This window comes from Salvelinus alpinus, chromosome 15 (assembly GCF_045679555.1).
Source record: "Salvelinus alpinus chromosome 15, SLU_Salpinus.1, whole genome shotgun sequence".
NCBI lineage: Eukaryota > Metazoa > Chordata > Actinopteri > Salmoniformes > Salmonidae > Salvelinus > Salvelinus alpinus.
The window spans coordinates 35,978,075-36,001,483 of record NC_092100.1 but is presented as its reverse complement, the minus strand read 5'-3'; the positions used below and the strand labels follow the sequence as shown (position 1 = coordinate 36,001,483).

At 43.7% G+C, this 23,409-nt stretch overlaps 2 protein-coding genes across 5 annotated transcripts; one reads left to right on the top strand and one right to left on the bottom strand.

The window, feature by feature from the left end:
* Positions 1–1,505: 1,505 nt before the first annotated feature.
* Positions 1,506–3,450, bottom strand: LOC139539980 (glycine cleavage system H protein, mitochondrial-like). The gene is made up of 5 exons (XM_071343442.1): positions 3,215–3,450; positions 3,040–3,119; positions 2,822–2,885; positions 2,564–2,695; positions 1,506–2,409 (listed from the first exon to the last, which is right to left on the bottom strand). Exons 1-5 carry the CDS (start codon positions 3,408–3,410, stop codon positions 2,312–2,314), a joined length of 570 nt encoding a protein of 189 aa, XP_071199543.1. The 5' UTR covers positions 3,411–3,450; the 3' UTR covers positions 1,506–2,311.
* A 372-nt stretch (positions 3,451–3,822) lies between these two features.
* On the top strand, positions 3,823–23,139 carry LOC139539979 (inosine-5'-monophosphate dehydrogenase 1b-like). 4 transcript variants are annotated; one of them, XM_071343441.1, is made up of 18 exons: positions 3,823–4,990; positions 5,108–5,209; positions 5,686–7,096; positions 8,051–8,149; positions 8,947–8,995; positions 13,992–14,093; positions 14,321–14,395; positions 14,588–14,794; positions 14,961–15,048; positions 15,183–15,382; positions 15,458–15,548; positions 15,665–15,760; positions 15,876–16,019; positions 16,158–16,302; positions 16,409–16,552; positions 16,660–16,743; positions 18,636–18,652; positions 18,872–23,139. In XM_071343441.1, the coding sequence occupies exons 3-18, from the start codon at positions 6,861–6,863 to the stop codon at positions 18,970–18,972; spliced, it is 1,878 nt and encodes a 625-aa protein (XP_071199542.1). In that variant the 5' UTR covers positions 3,823–4,990; positions 5,108–5,209; positions 5,686–6,860; the 3' UTR covers positions 18,973–23,139. The 4 variants fall into 4 exon arrangements, with proteins under 4 accessions (XP_071199542.1, XP_071199539.1, XP_071199541.1 ...); XM_071343438.1 differs by lacking the exon at positions 18,636–18,652 and adding an exon at positions 16,970–17,066 and having other exon boundaries at positions 3,824–4,990; XM_071343440.1 differs by lacking the exon at positions 18,636–18,652 and having other exon boundaries at positions 3,824–4,990.
* Positions 23,140–23,409: the final 270 nt, after the last annotated feature.

Sequence of the window (23,409 nt, the reverse complement as noted above, 5' to 3'; positions counted from 1 at the left end):
AGGTCTGGAGTGAACCAAGGGCTATATCTATTCTTAGTTCAAATTTTTTTTAAATGGGGAATGCTTATTTAAGATGGTGAGGAAGGCACTTTTAAAGAATCACCAGGCATCCTCTACTGACGGGATTAGGTCAATATCCTAGCAGAATACCCGGGCCAGGTCGATTAGAAAGGCCTGCTCGCAAAGTGTTTTAGGAAGCGTTTGACAGTGATGAGGGATGGTCGTTTAACCGCGGACTCATTACGGACGCAGGCAATGAGGCAGTGATCGCTGAGATCCTGGTTGAAGACAGCAGAGTTGTATTTAGAGGGCAGGTTGGTCAGGATAATACCTGTTAACACAGGGTGCCCGTGTTTACAGATTTAGGGATGTACCTGGTAGGTTCCTTGATAATTTGTGTGAGCTTGAGGGCATCTAGCTTAGAATGTAGGACGGCCAGGTCATTAAGCATATCCTAGTTTAGGTCACCTAACAGTACGAACTCTGAAGATAGATGGGGGGCAATCAATTCACATATGGTGTCCAGGGCACAGCTGGGGGCTGGGGGGGTCTATAAACAAGCGGCAACAGTGAGGGACTCATTTCTGGAAAGGTAGATTTTTAAAAGTAGAAGCTCGAACTGCTTGGGCACAGACCTGGATAGCATGATAGAACTCTGCAGTCTCTCTGCAGTAGATTGCAACTCCACCCCCTTTGGAAGTTCTATCTTGGAAGAAAATGTTGTAGTTGGGGGTGGAAATTTCAGAATTTTTGGTGGCCTTCCTAAGCCAGGATTCAGACATGGCTAGGACATCAGGGTTGGTGGAGTTTGCTAAAGCTGTTTTATTCACTAACTTAGTGAGGATGAAAGGTGACTATCGAGGAGGGGAGGACACTTCCAATCGCCAACTAACAAACTGACATCTTCTCAGTTTTAGTGGCCTTTTCACGTTTGGCAAAAAGTCAGTTGGAAGACTGTCCTTCCCGCCTCGATAGCCGCCTGTTGGTGAGGAAGCACAAGTGTATCCTACCTCGGAGAGTTTTGATATCTGCCAGTCCCCCTTTAAATCGGATATTGTATTGTCGAGAGGAGGAAAGCATGCACACATTTAAAAACAATATGCTACTTATCCTTTTATCTATAAATGTCTTGCACAACTCTTATCACTTTACACATTTTGGGATCCACTTCTGTAAACAATTTGCCTGATGGCGTGCGAGTGGAGAAGCTTCTCATTTCATACAAGCACATTTGTCCACAGACGCCTCTCCTCGATTACCTCTAACTTTTTTTTTTTTTTAAGGAGGCGAACGAGGACGGAGGAGAGGACGCAGGAGTTAAGCAAATCTAATTGAGAAAAGGCCCAGGTCACAGAAGGTGGAGGATGGATTTTTACCAAATGAGAAAAGGCAAGACTACCTTGGTAGTTAAAAAACTGTTTCAAAATGGGTGCATGTTCCAGGTCATGCAATCATGCTGCAACGTCAGGAACCACATTATGGGTTATGCTGTAACAGGAACAAACTGCTGTTTACATGAATTTATTTAAATGAGTCATTTACCAAAGCCATTTATAATAACATTCTGTAATGGAGGCTGAAGGGGGGGTAAAGTTGAAAACATACAGTACTAACACATTCAGAGTAAACACACAAGTGTACATTTTATTTTTAAGTCTCCTCTCGATAGTGCCAGTACATGCAGAGGCGCAACATACAGCAGAAACCAGCCTGCACTAGATTCAAAGTGCTTTATTGTTCGTCCCTTCCCTCTACTCCCTTATCACACGGACTGATCTAGACAGCTGTATTTGATAGAGTGAAATTCTGAGGACAATTTTTCCTAGTAGTATTCACAATCTTAAGTTCCTCATACCCTGTGCTTGGGGCAGGCATGAGCGCCAAGGAGATATTGAGGATGAATCTTAAAAGCCTTTTCCTCAATTCTTCAAAACAGAGTGAAACCCTCTGATTTGTTTTATTAAGGAGGCAGAGAGCAGACAAGAAATCAAGGAAAAGACTTGAGATTCTTCCATAGGCTGCATCAGGACTCATCATCAGGAGTACAGTATCACGCATCCACATACTGTACATGTCACAGGTGTAAGACACTTGTCCTCAGCATCTCCATTAAGTCAGTCATTACCAGTACAATAAAGACTCCTAACATTCAGAGCACAATAACACTGGCAGGTCAATACAGATGAGCTCTGCAGTCTCTCTGGCATCTCTGTTGGTTCCCCGGTGTAGTGTCATGGCACAACTGGTGCACTTCCTCTACTAGTGATTGACAGGCAGGTGAGGGGGTGATAAGGGTTGGGGCTAGGCGGTGCTAGTCCTCTATGGATCTGATGTATCTCTCATAAGCCTTCTCATCCATCAGAGCATCCAACTCATTAGGGTTGGCAATGGTCATCTTCATCAGCCAACCTGTCCCAGCAGGGGTTACAGGTCAGAGGTTAGCCTAGACATAGGCCCTGTTTGAATATTCTGTCTTTCCTTAAAATAATCACTGATCTGTGGGCACGTGTAGACTAGAGTATGCATGCATGTCTGCAGGTGTAGAGTGTGTATGTATGCTCACCGTCTTTGTAGCAGGACTTGTTGACAAGGCCGGGGTTGTCTACAAGGAGTGTGTTGACCTCTGTGACTTCCCCGGTTAGAGGAGAGTACAACTCACTAGCTGCCTTCACACTCTCCAATGCTCCAAACTCATCTAAAAAAGGACAGCGATAGGTCAGGTCATGAACAGGTCTTGAGGAAGGGTGACTAGTATAACCCTAGAGGACCAGCGGTCGCGTTACTCTCCTCACAAGTCTGTATGGAAGTAATTGCTCCTTACCAGTCTGTGCCAGCTGTGTGCCAACCTCTGGTAGTCCACAGTACACCACATCTCCTAGAGCCTCCTGCGTGACAGATTTAGATAATGAGAAATTAACTAAATGTGTCACTTCATGATCCGTGTGCCACAACACACGCTAACACTAGGTAGTTAAGACCACAGGTCCCAATGCGGCTCATACGAACTAGTGGGAGTATACGCTCGTGAGAACAACCCACCTGAGCAAATTTGCTGATGCCAACCGTTCCTACCGCTCCCTCTACTCGTATCCATTCGTGTTTGTCTGTGAATTTAAGCGCTGTGGAATTCAGGAGAAAAGTAAAATTAGTTCGAGTACACAAACTTAAACACAAACCGAAAAACAGTTATATCTACACGCTTAACTAGCGTTACCTGATGAGAGTCGGGTGGTAGTGGACAAAGTCCGTAGTAAGTATGCCCTGGATACCTGCCGAGAGGGAGGTAGCTCTGCCAAACGATAGAGCAAGGCAGAGGTAAAGTTGGAAGACAAGCAACGTAGCATCACACATGTAGCCATTGTCGTCGCGTTTTGACGACTGCGGTGACTGTCGCCTTTTTTAGACGTCATCACCTCAGACGCCACTAGGGGCGCGTTCAGCAGGCACAACGTTATGGAACGTTAGAGTTACAAATAGCCTTGTGTTATGTAAAACAAACATGCATTTTTGACATGTGGAATACAGATAGGCATACATCCAGAGAATAACATATTCATATTTCTTCCCCAATATGGACAATGCGAATAGAAAATACAAAGTTGTTGATTCGAATAGAGAGGCTTCAGGCTACCAAATAAAATGTTATTGGTCACATACAAATATTGTAGCGTAAATAGGTGATCGTGGGGTAAGCCAAGCCAATTTTTACATTCAGCATCACTTCGTCAATGGAAATATAGTATTCTTACTAACAAAGATATCTACATATATTTCACAATGTTGTGTATCCCTGAAGATAATCAAAATCCATGTAAACAACAGATTTGAAAACATAGCTTGTCCCCAAAAAAGTGGTCTCTTGGCACAACCTTATCGTGACTCTCAGTTCCATTACATAGACTACCACAGTATGAGTCATAATACCCATAAAACCCAGTGGTCAAACAGTAAAATGGTTCCAATTGTTTTTCCCATAGGGGATTTTGGATGTAGGCTTACCCTGGTGTGACATTTTGATAACTGTGTAAATCTCTCTAGGACAAGGTGACTTTTATCAATATATTCGCTGGTATTTAACACCCCCCCCCCCAAATGAAAGACTAATAGAGCTACAAATGCCATGATAGAGCTGCTAATAGAGCTACAAATGCCATGATAATCTGGACGAGACTGCCGAATCGAGGCAAAGGTAAGAATCTCTGTATTAACTAACTAAATGTAGTAGTGAATAAATTGGCTACATTTCTTTAAATGGACAATTGTGTAAACTTTCTTGTGCAAGTTTATATGGACACAATACCTGTTAGCAAACGTGTCAGCTAGAAATGACTTACAGGAGCTTGCAGGGATTTGTAGTTTTGGATGTTTACTTTGATGCTAATTAGCATTTTCAAATCTAAGAGTAAATAGAGCCAAATATATTGATAAAAGTTACCTTGTCCGATAGAGACTTATATGGTTATAAAAACATCATGCCAGGGTAAGCCTACATGAAACACAGCCCTTATTTTTAGTGTTTCTATAATCCCCTATGGAAAATTGAATGGTGGAAAAAAAATTGGAACCATTTCCCTGTTTGACTTCTAGGTTTTATGGGTATTATCATACCTCCACTGTGGGGCTCTACTAGACATACAATGTTAGTCATTGGATGAAGACATCTACTATAGGGGGGAGTTTTGTTGAGATCCCTGACGCTCTGTATGAATATTAACATGTATCGCTTGCAGTGCCATTTTGGAAGCACCTTATCTTACATATCAGCATTAAAGAAAATAAGGTTAAATTGATACAAACCTTGATAGGGTTAGTGTTTCAAAACAGCCATATCTCCATGTTACAGTGCTTGTTTATGGAAAACAGAAGACCACCTGTGCTAATTACCTAACTAGCATGCTCTGAACACCTGTGTGTAAGCGTAACTTGGGAAGTGTAGTTTCCTTAGATGGAGGCACCCATAGCTGTATGGATCTGTGCAAAAACTGCTACAGTAAGTGTATCTTTTTTATTTGAAGGATTATTTCTCCGGATGAAAGATACGGGCCATATGTTTCAAAAGCTGCATCGCAAGCGATGATTGTTTATGTTTCTAAACGTTAAAACACAGCGTCAGGATTGTAGTTCACATGAGGCAGTCGTGGTCGAAGCTAACAGCCGAGACCTGTAGCGAGAAAGCAGAATGCCGCATAGGGGTTTCAAGAACTATAGGGTAAGTTAAGCCGCCTACACATTTCTGTACTGAATGAAATATTAACACTACCTTTTTAAAACAATGTCTATCTTTATTTCCCAAACACTATAATGTTTTTGTCTTTTAATAATTTTAACCATCTTTTAACACCGGTGTGACAGGCTTAACACCTAAAAAAACAAAAAACTTTTTTTGGAACATAGGCCAGGCCCTGATGTTACCTCATATCCCAGCCATAATGCCTTGTGTTACCCTTGGGAAGAAAACACTTCAATTTGCTCAACTTACCCAAAGGCAAACATTTGGACTATATTAGCCCACACAGCTATAAGGATGCACTTTCATGCTAGGTTTAGGGCCTCATATTGAAGCTGATAGAGGTCCCAACTGATGAAATTATGACCTTTTCCTAAATATTTGGTCAAATTATAAATTTTGTTTATGGTTTCCTAAATGTACCCTTTTGGCTCAATTTACCCCACTCTCCCCTACAGGGCATACAGAAAGAGAGTATACGAGAGAGAGACTGTAAGTGAGTATTGAAGAGGCTTTTTTGGTCCAATCCCTCAGTAATTGTCACAAGCAGTCATCTGCAGATGATGTTCCTGAGAGCGTCCCTAGCAACCCAGTCACCCTCCACCCAGTCAATGGGTTCAGAGCAGCACAGAGTTTAGTTTAGCTAACCTGCCTACACAAAGCTGTCAGAGACTGGTAACACACACTCCCCTCACCATGGCGATACTGGGAAGGGAAAGTGTGTCATCTCGCCACCACCAACCGGTTCCCTCCGCCCCCTCTATCACTCCACTCTCACTCCCTCTCTCCTCCCTCCACTCCACCTAGTTGCCCCCTCCTGCTTTAATTCCTCCAATCCTCTTTGTAGGACTGACGTCTGCTACAGTCACAAACAGAGCTAAGACAAGACAGGAGAGGAGAGTGGAGGAAAAAGAGTCTGGTAGTCTCAAACAAACTGCTCTCTATCTCTCACACTTCCACTAGCTCAGCTCCCAGGGCTCTCCAGGACTCAGGGGGGGTGCTCTACCCTCACAGCATCCTCTCCTCGCTCCTTGTTGGGGCTCACCTCACTGCCTGAGACCGGGGAACATCCAGGGGACATCTAGGTGACACTCACTCAGCCTCACCCAGGACCTGGGACTTCAGCTCGGCTCTCTAAAACCGGCTCCTCCTCAAAGGCCTTCTGAGCCTGCAACGTGACCCACCCTTCCCTCGTCTGTCTGACTGAGAGAGAGAGAGGGAACTTTCATTCTCTCAGGAACATCAGGGTTTCCATTCTCAGGCCTCAACTCCCATGCACTGTATCTGCAGAGAGGCTAGAAGACAGGAGAATACCCTAAAGACACAGACCGGATGATTTCAATTTGTCCTACTGATATCGTCATAAGAGATAAGACACAGCTGTGAGAGTGTGTGTCTGTGGGTATTTCTTATAACGAGTGTGACACAGACCACTCTGTGTCAGCAGTGTGTTAGAGAAAGAACACACACTCTGGGGAAGACTTTTCTTGTGGCATTTGATGTACAGGTGTGTGTGTGTGAGACATGTCAGGTGTGTGACTCATTGTAGTTGTTAGTCATTGAATGTGCATTTGAGACGTGAGTGAGGCCGTAAGTGTGCGAGAGGCTTCGGTTTCCTCTGGATTTCTCTGGGATGGAGGGTCAAGGCTACGACCGGTTTGGTGAGCGTGACACCTACCAAATCGACTACCGTCGTATCGTTGGTGATACCGAGCCCGCTAGGCCGCGCCTCTTGCCCCTCGAAGGGGAGCACACACACCCCAACGCCAACCCCCATGGAGCCTACACACACACCAACCCTCACGGCCACGAGACGGCCGCACAGAGATACAGCGCCACACGCATCCAAGCCGGATATGAACCTGAGAGGTGAGTCAGACACACACACACACACAGATGAGAAACAAAGCGGCTATACTGTACCAGTCATAATCAGCTAACCTCCAATTGCCCTAACAATCAGTCAGGAATGAAGCCCTGACAGGGTCCCAGAAGCCACTAGCCTAGTGAATTACTGGCTTTCATCCACATGAACTACAGTAACTGCCAAAATATTAATCTGCCAGTCAAGGCTTTTTCATTGAGGTGGTCAGTGAGCTTTATAAATCCCAGTTAGCTGCTACCCAGGAGACAGTGATGTAACTAAAGCCTCTTACCTGCTGCATGACCATCACACAGACTGAGTTTCCATTGACAGGGTTATAGAGTCTGTAGGTTGACCAACATATTCTGACTACAGAGCCAACGTATTTATGTAATCAAGAGGTAAACAACCACACTGAAGGTAAACTTGTGATGTTGTCCTACATCCATCCATAATCATAAGGTGCTGAAGAAAGACAACTACATACAGTGTATTCCCTTGTATCACGTAAAAACAAGAAACGGTAGGTTACAGCCAGCTCTCCATTACATGGTTTTACGACCATCAGTGATGTGGTTAAAAGAAAAATAGGTGGGTAAACTCTTGCCGCTGGTCGGAGTGAAAAAAGTAACGCTCCCTATACTTTCAATGCATTTTTACGCAAAGGTGGATAAACTGTTGAGCAACAACAACAAAAAATGTAGTTTACTTACGATCATGTATTCTACCCAGGCGCTCTTTGAATTTTCACAAACAGCCATGAAGATGAAACATGGAGATACGGTATAATGGGGGATTACATAATTAAATGTGTCTATGTTTAATCTGCAGAGTGAAAACTACAAATCCTGCATTAGAGTCTAGATTCTAGAAGCTCTTCGCCTCTTATGGTCAACAGGGTTATGCCTATGTACAATATATGGGAAAGAAGAAGGAATGTAAGTGTGTGTGTGTTTCAGCATGGCTGACTACCTGATCAGTGGAGGGACAGGGTACGTGCCTGAAGATGGACTCACAGCTCAGCAGCTCTTCTCTATCGGGGACGGACTCACATACAAGTAATATTTTGTATACATTCTACCAGAGTTAGAGAGCAGCATTTCCAATGATATTGATTGAAATTGCTATAATTGTGCAATTTAAAGTTATGAAAGAGGGAGTCAATGAAGAGGCCTTCAGCCTGTAGCCACACCCTCAACAGGTGCGTGGCGCTATCTATGACAGCGGTGCTGAAACCACGTTGTTGGTGAGCGCTGCTCACTGTGCCGTCCATGTTGCTGATTGCTGAATTGTTTACTTATGTGGCAACTACGGAAGTATAACAGATGTGTTCACAGTTCCCGATAACTCAGAGAGCTCTGAAACGCATGAATAAGACCCTGCCGTCAGGTTGACTGTTGTGGTAAGATACTAGTATTATTACCATAAATATAATTTGGCAAACTTCAGAGCCAGACGCCATGTTGCTGCCCCGAGAGTAAAAACAAACACTCACTGACTGCTGAGATGATATGGTGAGACCAGACCAGTAGAATAAGGATCATTATGCATCCTTACTTTAAAATTAGAATGAGCACATTAGGCTTGTGTTATCAGCCCTGATGGAGGTTTACACAGAGAGACAATCAAATTGTCTCATCCAGTACAGTGGGAGTATTATAAAGAGGCTTTATCTCTAATACACACTGTGTGAGGGTGTATGTGTGATATGCAGAGTGGTTAAGTGTGTAGGGATGTGATGCTGTGCTGGCCAGGGGTTAGGGTTCACCAATCAGTTTTCTTACTGTTTGGCAAAAGGACTTGTGTCTGACCTTACAATGTTTTCTCTCTCTCTCCCTCCTCTCTCTTTCTACAGTGATTTCCTGATTCTTCCTGGTTTCATAGACTTTAACTCTGATGAAGTGGTGAGTTTGTTTGACCTTTTCATTGCTAATAACAACAGAAGTAACATATACAATATCATAGCCATGCTACAGCTTTAGTCAACTCCATTGCTGTTGTCTGGAACATACAAATACATATGATATCATAACCAGAAGTACATAGAAGTCGTGTGTGTGCAGCAACTTCTCTCATGTGGTCCTCTGCCTCTCTGAGGACTGGAGGTTGCTGAGTGTTTCTCTCAGTTGAAACCTCAAAGGGATTCTCAGCTTCTGTGCCTGTGCAAACATGCCCAGGGCAAAACACACACACACTGTGGATCGATGGCAGCATTCGTGCAAAACTGAAAGCGCGAACCACCACATTTTACCACGTTGAGGTAACTGGGAACATGGACGAGTACAAACACTCCAGCTATTCCCTCTGTAAGGAAATCAAACAGACAAAATGTCGGTACAGAGGTAAAGTGGAGTTGCAATTCTATTTTGTAGAGACTCCAGACAATCACGGATTATAAAGGGAAAACAAGCCACGTCGCGGACACCGACGCCTTGCTCCCGAACAGGTTTAACACAATCAAGGATAACACAGCGCCGTCGCTCACGAGGACTGTAAGCTCTCGTTCTCCGTGGCCGACGTGATTTAGACATTTAAGTGTGTTAACCCTCACAAGGCTGCCTGCCCAGACATCATCACTAGCCGCGACCTTAGAGCATGTGCAGATCTGCTGGCTGGGGTGTTTATGGACATGTTCAATCTCTCCTTATCCCAGTCTGTTGTCCCCACTTGCTTCAAGATGTCCAAATTGTTTCTGCATACTGCCTCAACAGATCCACTGATGACGCAATCACCATCGCACTTCACACTGCCCTACCCAATCAGGACAAGAGGAATACCTATGTAAGAATACTGTTCATTGACTACAGCTCAGCCTTCAACACCATAGTGCCCTCTTAGCTCATCATTAAGCTCGGGGCCCTATGTCAGAAACCCCACCCTGTGCAACTGGGTCCTGGACTTCCTGACAGGCCGACCCCAAGTGGTGATGGTAGGCAACAACACGTCCGCTACACAGATCCTCAACACGAGGGCCCCACAAGAGTGGGTGCTCAGCCCCCTCCTGTACTCCCTGTTCACCCATGACTGCGTGGCCACGGCCGTCTCTAACTCAGTCATCAAGTTTGCAGACGACACAACAGTAGTAGCCTGATTACAGCCTACAGGGAGGAGGTGAGGACCCTGGCGGAGTGGTGCCAGGAAATAACCTCTCCCTCAACTTCAACAAAATGAAGGAGCTGATCTTGGATTTCAGGAGACCACAGAGGGAGCACGCCCCCATCCACATCGACGGGGCCGCAGTGGAAAGGGTGAAAAGATTAAAGTTCCTTGGTGTGCACAACTGACAACCTGAAATGATCCATCCACACTAACAGTGTGGTGAAAAAGGTGCAACAGTGCCTTTTCAACCTCAGGAAGCTGAAAAAATTAGTCTTGGCCTCTAAGACCCTCACAAACTTCTAGATGCACCACTGAGAGCATCCTGTCAGACTGTATCACCGTGTGGTACGGCAACTGCACCGTCCGCAACCGCATGGCTCTCCAGACAGTGATGCGGTCAGCCCAACGGCACACCGGGGGTACTCTGCCTGCCCTCTAGGACAGGTATTCCCCAGGGGTACGCACAATGTTGTCAGGGTGATTAACATATTTTTTTTCTTTTTCGTTTTTTTTCTCACCTGAGTAGCCTCGTTTCACTGCCTAAAATGAATGCCTAGTCAAATAATTAACATCCAATCACATTAACCGTTACTCTCTCGTGGGGATTCCACTAACGGTCCATATATAGCCAAACGTAGCTGCTGCTCATTCCGTTCACTCGAAAAATGATAAATGGTTAAAAAAAAGTAAGGCTGGTATGTGTCCATAGAGACACATACCAGCTCTACTGGTAGTACTGCTACTACCAGCAGTACTACACCTGCACCTGTCGACGACACAAGTTGTTCTGCTTCCACGAGCACATCCAATGCTAGCATCAGTAATTCTACATTTGTTGTTAGCCCAGCTAGCATGGACACTGACAGTTGTGAATCTGATGCAGCCAAAGAGCTACTGCCTCCTTACCCGGGAAAGCACCGAACAACAGACAGGGACGTTGGACCATCGAAGAGGCGCAAATATGATGAGAACTACATTGATTTTGAGGTTCACTTATATTGGGAGTAGTGCCTTTCCTCAGCCACAGTGTGTTATATGTGCAAAAGTATCTCACAACTCGATGAAACCTTAACTCTTGCACAGACATTTAGAAACAAAACATGCCAATTTGAAAAACAAGCCGCGGGAGTTTTTTTGAGCGAGAATTAAGAATTTGAGTAGTAAGACATGAATAAAAGCAACAGATACCATTAATAAGAAAGCATTTTATATGGTGAGCTACCGAGTGGCTAGGACAGCCAAGCCCCATACTACTGTGGAGGACTTAATTCTTCCTGCTGCCCGCGGATATGGCTGGGACAATGCTGGGGGAAAGGCCAAAAAAACTATACAGACAATTCCTTCATCAAACAACACTGTCTCATAACGCATCAGTGACATGGCAGGAGATGTTTTGAAAAACAATTACTGCTTTGCATACAAGCCAGTGAAATCTATGCGTTACAGCTGGATGAGTCAACAGACGTGGCGGGCCTGGCACAGCTCCTGGTATATGTTCGTTACATTTATGGGGGTCAATTAAGGAAGACATTTATGGGGGGTCAATTAAGAGGATATTTTTTTAAGTACTGGATAGCTTTGTGACATCAATTGAACTTTGGTAGTCAAGATGTGTTGGTATCTGTACTGATGGCGCAAAAGCCATGACAGGGAGACATAGTGGAGTGGTAACGAGCATGCAAGCAGTTGTTCCTGACGCCACTTGGGTACACTGCAGCATCCACCGAGAGGCTCTTGCTGCCAAAGGAATGCCTGACAGCTTGAAAGATGTTTTGGACACTACGGTGAAAATGGTTAACTTTGTTAAAGCAAGGCCCCTGAACTCTCATGTATTTTCTGCACTATGCAATGATATGGGCAGCGACCATGTTAAGCTTTTACAACATTCAGAAGTGCGCTGGTTATCAAGGGGCAAAGTATTGACAATTTTTTTTTATTTATTGAGAGACGAGCTTAAAGTTCTTTATTGACCATAATTTTCACTTGTCTGACCCCTTGCATGATGAGTTTCTCACACGACTGGCCTATCTGGGTGATGTTTTTTTTCTCGCCTGAATGATCTGAATCTAGGATTACAGGGACTCTCCGCAACTATATTCAATATGCTATTCAATGTGCAATGATTAACAAGTTGGAGCTCTTCTGTCTGTATTAACAAGGACAACACACAGGTCTTTCCATCATTGTATGATTTTTTTGTGTGCAAATGAACTCAAGCTTACGGACAATGTCATGTGATATAGCGAAGCACCTGAGTGAGTTTGGTGCGCAATTACGCAGGTACTTTCCCGAAACGGATGACACAAACAACTGGATTAGTTATACCTTTCATGCCCTGCCTCCAGTCCACTTACCGATATCTGAATGCGAGCCTCATCGAAATTGCAACAAGCGCTTCTGTGGAAATTGAATTTAGTCAGAAGCTACTGCCAGATTTCTGGATTGGGCTGCGCTCAGAGTATCCTGCCTTGGCAAATCGCGCTGTTAAGACACTGATGCCCTTTGCAACCCCGTACCTATGTGAGAGTGGATTCTCGGCCCTCAGTAGCATGAAAACTAAATACAGGCACAGACTGTGTGTTGAAAATGATTTAAGACTGAGACTCTTTCCAATACAACCCAACATTGCAGAGTTATGTGCATCCTTTCAAGCACACCCTTCTCATTAACCTGTGAGTTATTCACAATTTTCGATGAACAAATAAAGTTTTATATGTAAGATGGCTAAATAAAGAGCAAAATTATTGATTATTATATTATTATTTGTGCCCTGGTCCTATAAGAGCTCTTTGTCAATTCCCACGAGCCGGTTTGTGACAAACTCATTCTCATATTTAATATATATATGCAGGCTTACAATGATGGCAAAAAACAACATTTGAGAGTGCACTGGTCCTGGTGCTAGAGGGGGTATGCAGCTGGAGGTTGAATGTTTGAAGGGGTACGGGACTATAAAAAGTTTGGGAACCACCGCTTTAGGACATCTACAGCACCCGGTGTCACAGGAAGGCCAAGAAGATCATCAAGTACCTCAGCCACCAGAGCCATGGCATGTTCACCCCGCTACCATCTAGAAGGCAGAGACGGTACAGGTGCATCAAAGCTGGGACAGAGAGACTGAAAAACTGTTTCTATCTCCAGGCCACTGTTAAATAGTCACCACTAGCTGGCCTCTGCCCAGTCACTTTTTAATAAGATCTACATACTGTTTTACCCAATTCATATGTATATACTGTATTCTAATGAAGGCTCAATCTATATAACTACTGCTGTACACACCTTTTCTATTCATATACTGTCCATACTGTTTATACACACCATCATATGCATATATACTTACATTCCGGACTCTGACATTGCTCGTTCTAATATGTGTATTGTTTTGTACTGCTCTGTTCTCTACACTTGCAATAACATCTGCAAAATATGTGTTCTCGACCAATAGAATTTGATTAACACTGATGAGAACAGCAACACCAGTCCCTCATGGCTGCGAGTCAGAGTCATGTCCTGTGTAATTGCTTTAGTAGGCTACAGGTGCTGGTGTTTTTAGCTTGTTTGTTCTTTACTGCCAGAAGGGTATATCCCCTGTGGTGTATATGACTGTATAATCAGGACTTAACAGGGACAGCTCATGTCCATGGTGCCACCTAATGGCAATGAGGTATTGCATGTTCTGATTGGTCTTGCCTGAGTCACAGATATTTGGTTGGCAGGGTGCTATTATTTTTGTAGTTACGTTTTTTTTTTACATCCCTGTAATGTGATATTAGTGTGACGTTGTCTACTTCCTGTTCCCAGGACCTGACTTCAGCTCTGACCAGGAAGATCACCCTGAAGACTCCTCTAATTTCGTCTCCCATGGATACAGTCACTGAGTCCTCCATGGCCATCGCTATGGCTGTGAGTATAGAGCTACTCCTCACCTTCTCATCCAGCCAACACCAATAAGACAAGGCCACAAATCTGTCACAAAACGTCATATACTAGTGGTATTTTTGGTTGTGGGTTTTTATGTATTTCCCCCCCCAAAAATGTGTGATAATACCTGGACTCTGATATATTGAAGTCTCATTGGGCAAACATCTTGTTTGGCTAACCCTGATTGGTCAGTGCACTGTGTGTCGTAGCTCATGGGCGGGATCGGGATCATGCACCATAACTGTACTCCAGAGTTCCAAGCCAACGAGGTCCGCTTGGTCAAGGTAAGATGGAGGCTAGCGGTTGGACAACCTATAGATATATATTGATTTACAAATATATTGATATACCACTACATCAACAGTATAAAGTCTCATGTCAAATTACATTGTGACAATGTAACAGTATGTGAATACACTCAAACCTCCTGGTACATTTGCTGAATAATGTTTCTTAAATTATTTATTTGTGGTCAGAAATTTGAGCAGGGTTTCATCACAGACCCGGTGGTAATGAGTCCTCACCACACGGTGGGAGACGTGTTCGAAGCCAAGGTCCGCCACGGCTTCTCTGGCATCCCCGTCACAGAGACGGGAAAGATGGGAAGCAAGCTGGTGGGTATCGTCACTTCCCGAGACATCGACTTCCTTTCCGAGAAAGACCATGACAGACCCCTGGAAGAGGTGTGTGTTTGTGGGGTCGGTGTGTTTGTGCTTGACATGTTTGTATGACATGTTTGTTTGGACATACAGTCATTACAATTGTCAACACATATATTGTTAACTGAGTGACTCTTGTCGTATTGAATACTATTCCTGTGAGGTTTACATGTATGGTTGATTCTTGCAGGCCATGACAAAGAGGGAAGATTTAGTGGTTGCACCAGCTGGTGTAACACTGAAAGAAGCCAACGATATCCTGCAGCGCAGCAAGAAAGGTACCATATGGTAGTAACACAATGTTCTGTAGAGATACTTTACTCAGACAGGACATGATCAAATATCTATCTTTGTTTGGTAAATGAAATAATTTTTTGAGATCTTCTCCTTTTGTGTCCTCTGTCTTTCTTAGGTAAGCTGCCCATAGTGAATGACAGTGATGAGCTGGTGGCCATCATAGCGAGGACAGACCTGAAGAAGAACAGAGACAACCCTCTGGCCTCTAAAGACTCCAGGAAGCAGCTGTTGTGTGGTGCTGCCATTGGAACCAGAGAGGAGGACAAGTACAGACTGGACCTGCTGATGCAGGCTGGTGTCGACATGGTGGTGCTGGTGGGTCTGGGGAAGGAGTTGGGTTAATGTATTTTTGCGTTCTACTCCTCTAACCCCTGTCTGTTTACCATGTAGGACTCCTCCCAGGGGAACTCTGTCTATCAGATCAACATGATCAACTACATCAAACAGAAATACCCTGAACTGCAGGTGGTGGGAGGAAATGGTGAGTCTGCTCTCCTCTACCTTCTCTAGCAATGCCTCTTTCACGTTAATCTCTCTTGCATTTTCACTCTCTGTCTCTCTCTCTTTCTCCCCATCCTCTCTTTTCATTCTCTGTAGTGGTGACTGCAGCACAGGCTAAGAATCTGATAGATGCGGGTGTGGATGCTCTGAGGGTGGGGATGGGCTGTGGCTCCATCTGTATCACCCAGGAAGGTACGGAGAGGAACAGCAAATGGAGAGGGAGGGAGGAGAGTGAATGTTTGACTGTATAGTTAAAAAGACAAACTATTTGCTAATTGCTGACATGTTGCTTTGTGCTGTGTGCCAGTGATGGCATGTGGGCGTCCCCAGGGTACATCAGTGTACAAGGTGGCAGAGTATGCCAGGCGTTTCGGTGTGCCTGTCATCGCAGACGGAGGCATCCAGACCGTTGGACATGTGGTCAAAGCTCTCGCTCTCGGGGCATCCACAGGTGTGTGTGTGTGTTGAACCCACCCAGCATATTTAACCTTTTTCCATAAACAGGAAAATCCACATCATAGGCTACTATTGATGGTCAGACTTTTACCTTTTACCTTTCACTTCTGACCCCTGACCTCTGTGCCCTCAGTGATGATGGGGTCATTGCTCGCGGCTACCACGGAGGCCCCGGGGGAGTATTTCTTCTCAGACGGCGTGCGACTAAAGAAGTATCGCGGGATGGGCTCCCTTGACGCCATGGAGAAGAACAGCAGCAGCCAGAAACGCTACTTCAGGTAGAGAGAGGGAGACAGATTGTTTTGTTTATTTTTAGTAATAGGGCTAAGGAGAGAGATGTGTGTAACTCCACAGTGAGGGGGATATGTGTGTGTGTCTCGACAGTGAGGGGGACAAGGTGAAGGTGGCTCAGGGTGTGTCAGGGTCGGTCCAGGATAAAGGCTCCATCCATAAGTTTGCCCCCTATCTCATTGCTGGCATACAACATGGCTGCCAAGACATCGGAGCCAAGAGCCTCTGCATACTGCGGTAAGTCTGAACAGATGTTAGACTGTGTTATTGTATTCCACTTCTTTGATATAATCTGTGTCTCTCTGTTCCATTTTTTTGTGATGTATTGTTGTATGTTATTCCAGGTCCATGATGTACTCTGGGGAGTTGAAGTTTGAGAAGAGGACCATGTCAGCTCAGGTTGAGGGGGGAGTACACGGGCTGCACTCGTAAGTCTGTCCCTGCCTGCCTCTGGTATCGCTTACACATCCTTTCCTCTGGAATTCCTTATAGATCTTGTGCTCCTCTCTTCTGTGATCGACTAACCTGTCCTTTTGTCTCATGTTCTGTGCCTATGTCCGATGTGTCCTTTAACTCTGCTCTGGGTGGTAGTGTGTGTGTGTGTGTTTGTTCTCACCAGTGGCGTCCGTATCTCCTTGACTACATGTTGTTTAGGAGTTGCTACTTAAACCGGGGATTGGCAGTCTTACCATACGAGGTCCATTGTGGGTGCAGGCTTTCGCTCCAGCCAAAGCAGTAACAGCAGATGCAAGTAATTACGTTTTGACTATGATTGGTTGATTTATTGTGCTAGAATTGTAACTGCTTTAGCTGGGGCAGAATCCTGCAGCCACACTGGCCATTTGCGGATATACAGTGCATTCGGAAAGTATTCGAACCTCTTCCCTGTTTCCAAATTGTATCACATTACAGCCTTATACTAAAGTGTATTAAATACAAAATGTTCCTCATCAATCTACACAAAATACCCCATAATGACAAAGTGAAAACAGGCTTTTAGACATTTTTGCAAATGTATTAAAAATGTAAAACAGAAATACCTTATGTAAATAAGTAATCAGACCCTTTGCTATGAGACTTGAAATTGAGCTCAGGTGCATCCTGTTTCCATTGATCGTTGAGATGTTTCTACAACTTGATTGGAGTCCACCTGTGGTAAATTCAATAAATTGGAGATGATTTCGAAATGCACACACCTGTCTATATAAGGTCCCACATTTGACAGTGCATGTCAGAGCAAAAACCAAGCCATGACGTCGAAGCAATTGTCCGTAGAGCTCCGAGACAAAATTGTGTCGAGGCACAGATCTGGGGAAGGGTACCAAAAAATTTCTGCAGCATTGAAGGTCCCCAAGAACACAGTCGCCTCCATCATTCTTAAATGGAAGAATTTTGGAACCACCAAGACTCTTCCTAGAGCTGGCTGCCCGGCCGAACTGAACAATCGGGGGAGAAGGGCCTTGGTCAGGGAGGTGACCTAATGGTCACTCTGACAGAGCTCCAGAGTTCCTCTGTGGAGATGGTTGTCCTTCTGGATATTTCTCCCATCTCTGCAGCACTCCACCAATCAGGCCTTTATGATAGAGTGGCCAGACAGAAGCCACACATCAGTAAACGGCACATGACAGCCCGCTTGGCGTTTGCCAAAAAGCACCGAAAGACACTCAGACCATGAGAAACAAGATTCTCTGGACTGATGAAACCAAGATGAAACTCTTTGGCCTGAATGCCAAGCGTCACGTCTTTAAAGAAACCTGGCAACATCCCTACGGTGAAGCATGGTGGTGGCAGCATCATGCTGTGTTTTTTTTTTTCAGCGGCAGGGAATGGGAGACTAGTCAGGATCGAGAGAAAGATGAACGGAGCAAAGTAGAGATGCTTGCTGAAAATCTGCTCCAGAGCACTCAGGACCTAAGACTAGGGTGATGGTGCAACTTCCAATAGGACAACGACCCTAAGCACACAGCCAAGACAAAGCACGAGTGTCCTTGAGTGGCCCAGCCAGAGCCATCTCTGGAGAGACCTGGAAATAGCTGTGCAGCGACGCTCCTCATCCAACCTGATGGAGGTTTCCGTTAAATTTTAAATGTATAAAAAACATTTTTCTAAAAACCTGTTTTTGCTTTGTCATTATGGGGTATTGTGTGTAGATTGTAGAATTTAATCGATTTTAGAGTAAGGCTGTAATGTGGAAAAAGTCAGGGTCTGAATACTTTCCCAATGCACTGTAATTGCCTACCCCTGAGTATAACAGTAGTAGTGAAGGAAGTTAAGTCAAAATGTCTTCTCTCTCTTTCTCTTACTCATGCTCTCATCGTAGATATTCTTTTGTGCCATGTAAGTACATTCTCCCTGTGCTCACAACTTTTCCTACTGCAATTTTCTCTTTGTTATATTTTTGTTTTCAGGAAAACTAGGGTTAGAAGTACAGACAAGTACTTTTTTAAGCCCTAACAACTTGATAAAACCCTCAATCTAGTATATCTAGTCTAATATGAGTTTCAATGAGACTTGACTTGCATTCCTGATTGTTGTCTGTGTGTTGTCCTCCTGTAGTTATGAGAAGCGGCTATACTGAGGGAGGAGCGGGAAGAAGCACACGAGCAGCTCCCAGCGTACCCCCACCAGCAGCCACCAGGCACAACAGATACATGTGACCTACCTACAACCACTACTCAATTCAACCATCACATAACCTTTTGGCTATACATAAGACCGCTGACTCCTCTCTTCTCCTCCCACCCACTATCTCTCTCTTTCTCTGTGTTGTGTAAGATGCTTTTGAGGGACCATAAAGTCACCTCTGACTTGATTGATGTTATGACATAACTTACAGGGACTAGGGACTAACGTTCAATGGTCACATGTACCTGGGTCATGGCACAGAGCCATCAGGCTGTATAAGGTATGTAGCGCATGTAGAACTGTGAATACTGTGTACTACTTTACGTACCCTGGAACTCTTTATACCAGTTTTGGTTGATCATGATCCTATGTCTCGGATGTATTTGAATGTATAGTAGTGTTGATGACCATATGGAATAGCCTAAAGGTCTGTTAGTGTGGCTCTACTGTAGAGAGAACCAAAGCTACGGTAGGCGTTAGCCTTCAATCAGGGATAACCACAGCGCCTTAAGACTGCACATGGAGTCTATACTGTGGATAGTGCTGGGATCTGGTTTTCACTGGATTCTCATCAGTTTGAAAAAAAAAAAGAAAGAGAACCACAATTTTGTTTTTGTGTGAAGTTCACTAAGATTTGGGATGTATGTGTTTTCTGAAGACAGGATGATTGTACAGTGACTTTGGCCTAGTCTGTGGTGTTAATAATATGATATGATGGATTTGAGTGCATTCGTAAAGTATTCACTTTCTCCACATTTTGTTACGTTACAGCCTTATTCTAAAATTTATTAAATTGTTTCCCCCCCCCATCAATATTTTGTGCAAATGTACATACAGTTGAAGTCGGAAGTTTACATACACCTTAGCCAAATACATTTAAACTCAGTTTTTCACAATTCCTGATATTTAATCCTAGTAAAAATTCCCTGTCTTAGGTCAGTTAGGATCACCACCTTATTTTAAGTAAGTGAAATGTCAGAATGATAGTAAAGAGAATTATTTATTTCAGCTTTTATTTCTTTCATCACATTCCCAGTGGGTCAGAAGTTTACGTACACTCAATTAGTATTTGGTAGCATTGCCTTTAAATTGTTTAACTTGGGTCAAACATTTCGGGTAGCTTCCCACAATAAGTTGGGTGAATTTTGGCCCATTCCTCCTGACAGAGCTGGTGTAACTGAGTCAGGTTTGTAGGCCTTATTTCTCGCACACACTTTATCAGTTCTGCCCACACATTTTCTATAGGATTGAGGTCAGGGCTTTGTGATGGCCACTCCAATACCTTGACTTTGTTGTCCTTAAGCCATTTTGCCACAACTTTGGAAGTATTCTTGGGGTCATTGTCCATTTGTAAGACCCATTTGCGATCAAGCTTTAACTTCCTGACTGATGTCTTGAGATGTTGCTTCAATATATCCACATAATTTTCCTCCCTCACGATGCCATCTATTTTGTGAAGTGCACCAGTCCCTCCTGCCTCAAAGCACCCCCACAACATGATACTGACACCCCCGTTCTTCACGGTTGGGATGGTGTTCTTCGGCTTTCAAGCGACCCCCTTTTTCCTCCAAACATAACGATGGTCATTATGGCCAAACAGTTCTATTTTTGTTTCATCAGACCAGAGGACATTTCTCCAAAAAGTACGATCTTTGTCCCCATGTGCAGTTGCAAACCGTAGTCTGCCTTTTTTATGGCGGTTTTGGAGCAGTGGCTTCTTCCTTGCTGAGCTGCCTTTCAGGTTATGTCAATATAGGACTTGTTTTACTGTGGATATAGATACTTTTGTACCTGTTTCCTCCAGCATCTTCACAAGGTCCTTAGCTGTTGTTCTGGAATTGATTTGCACTTTTCGCACCAAAGTACGTTCATCTCTAGGAGAACGCGTCTCCGTCCTGAGTGGTATGACGGCTGCGTGGTCCTATAGTGTTTATACTTGTGTACTATTGTTTGTAGAGATGAACGTGGTACCTTCAGGCGTTTAGAAATTGCTCCCAAGGGTGAACCACTTGTGGAGGTCTGCAATTTTTTTTTTCTGAGGTCTTGGCTGATTTTGTTTGATTTTCCTATGATGTCAAGCAAAGAGGCACTGAGTTTGAAGGTAGGCCTTGAACTACATCCATAGGTACACCTCCAATTGACTCAAATGATGTCAATTAGCCTATCAGAAGCTTCTAAAGTCATGACATAATTTTCTGGAATTTCCCAAGCTGTTTAAAGGCACAGTGAACTTAGTGTATGTAAACTTCTGACCCACTGGAATTGTGATACAGTGAAATAATCTGTCTGTAAACAATTGTTGGAAATATTACTTGTGTCATGCACAAAGTAGATGTCCTAACCGACTTGCCAAAACTATAGTTTGTTAACAAGACATTTTGTGGGGTGGTTGAAAAATTAGTTTTAAGACTCCAACCTAAGTGTATGTAAACTTCCGACTTCAACTGTATATAAAAAATAAAAAAAACTTTTACATAAGTATTCAGACCTTTTACTCAGTACTTTGTTGAAGCACCTTTGGCAGCGATTACAGATTGGTCTTCTGGAGCATGACGCCACATGCTTGGCACATCTGTATTTGGTGAGTTTTTACCATTCTTCTTTCACTCTCAAGCTCTGTCAGGTTGGATGGGGAGTGTCGCTGCACAGCTATTTTGAGATCTATCCAGAGATGTTAGATTGGGTTCAAGTCCGGGCTCTGGCTGGGCCACTCCTACATTGTCTTGGCTGTGTGCTTAGCGTCATTGTCCTGTTGGAAGGTGAACCTTTGCCCCAGTCTGAGGTCCTGAGTGCTCTAGATTAGGTTTTCATCAAGCATCTCTCTGTACTTTGCTTGGTTCATCTTTCCCTTGATTCTGACTAGTCTCCCAGTCCCTGCCGCTGAAAACCATCCCCACAGCATGGTTCTACCACCGTAGGGATGGTGCCAGGTTTCCTCCAGACATGACACTTGGCATTCAGGCCAAAGAGTTCAATCTTGGTTTGATCAGACCAGAGAATCTTGTTTCTCATGGTCTGAGAGTCCTTAAGGTACCTTTTGGCAAACTCATAGCGGGCTGTCATGTGCCTTTCCGTCTGGAAGCCACTCTACCATAAAGGCCTGATAAATAAAGGTAAAATAAAATAAAAAAATTGATTGAGTGCTGCAGAGATGGTTGTCCTTCTGGAAGGTTCTCCCATCTCCGCAGATTAACTCTGGAGCTCGGTCAGAGTGACCATCGGGTTCTTGGTCACCTCCCTGACCAAGGCCCTTCTCCGCCAATTGCTTGGAAGAGTCTTGGTGTTTCCAAATTTCTTCAATTTTAAGAATTATGGAGTCCACTGTGTTCTTGGGGACCTTCAATGCTGCAGAATTTTTTTGGGTAGCCTTCCCCAGATCTGTGCCTCGACACAATCGTGTCTCAAAGCTCTACGAACAATTATTTCGACCTCATGGCTTTGACATGCACTGTCAACTGTGGGACCTTTATATTGAGATGTGTGTTCCTTTCCAAATCATGTCCAATCAATCAGTGGTGGAAAAAGTACCCAATTTTCATACTTGAGTAAAAGTAAAGATACCTTTTAAAAGAAAATGACTCAAGTGAAAGTCACCCAGTAAAATACTACATGAGTAAAAGTATTTGGTTTGAAATGTACTTAAGTATCAAAAGTATAAATCATTAAACATTTCTTATATTAAGCAAACCAGACGACACGATTTTCTTGTTTCTTTTTTAATTTACGGATTGCCTGGAGCACAGTTCAACACTCAGACATGAGACATGATTACAAATGAAGCATTTGTGTTTCGTGAGTCTGCCAGAGCAGAGACAGTAGGGATGACCAGGGATGTTCTCTTGATAAGAGCGTGAATTAGACAATTTTCCTGTCCTGCTAAACATTCCAAATGTATGGGGTTCTTTTGGGTGTGAGGGGAAAATGTATGGAGTAAAAGTTGTCAAATGTAAATAGTAAAGTACAGATATATAAAAAAACGACTTAAGTAGTACTTTAAAGATTTTTACTTAAGTACTTTAAACCACTGCAATCAATTGAATTTACCACAGGTGGACTCCAAGTTGTAGAAACATCTCAAGAATGATCAATAGAAATAGGATGAACCTGCGCTCAATTTGGAGTCTCATAGCAAAGGGTCTAAATACTTATATAAATAAGGCATTTGTCTTTTATTTAAAAAAAATACATTTGCAAACATTTCTAAAGACCTATTTTCACTGTCATTATGGGGTGTTTTGTTTAGATTCGAGGGAAAAAATGAACGTAATACATTTTAGATTAAGGTTGTAACATAACAATATTTGGAAAAAGTCTCAAATGGTCTGAATACTTTCCGAATGGACTGTACATGTAGGTCACAATATAATACTGTATACCTAGTCATATATGATACTGAGGTCTGGTTTCCCGGACACAGGTTAAGCCTAGTCCTGGACTAAAACGCATGCTCAATGGAGAATCTGTGTTTG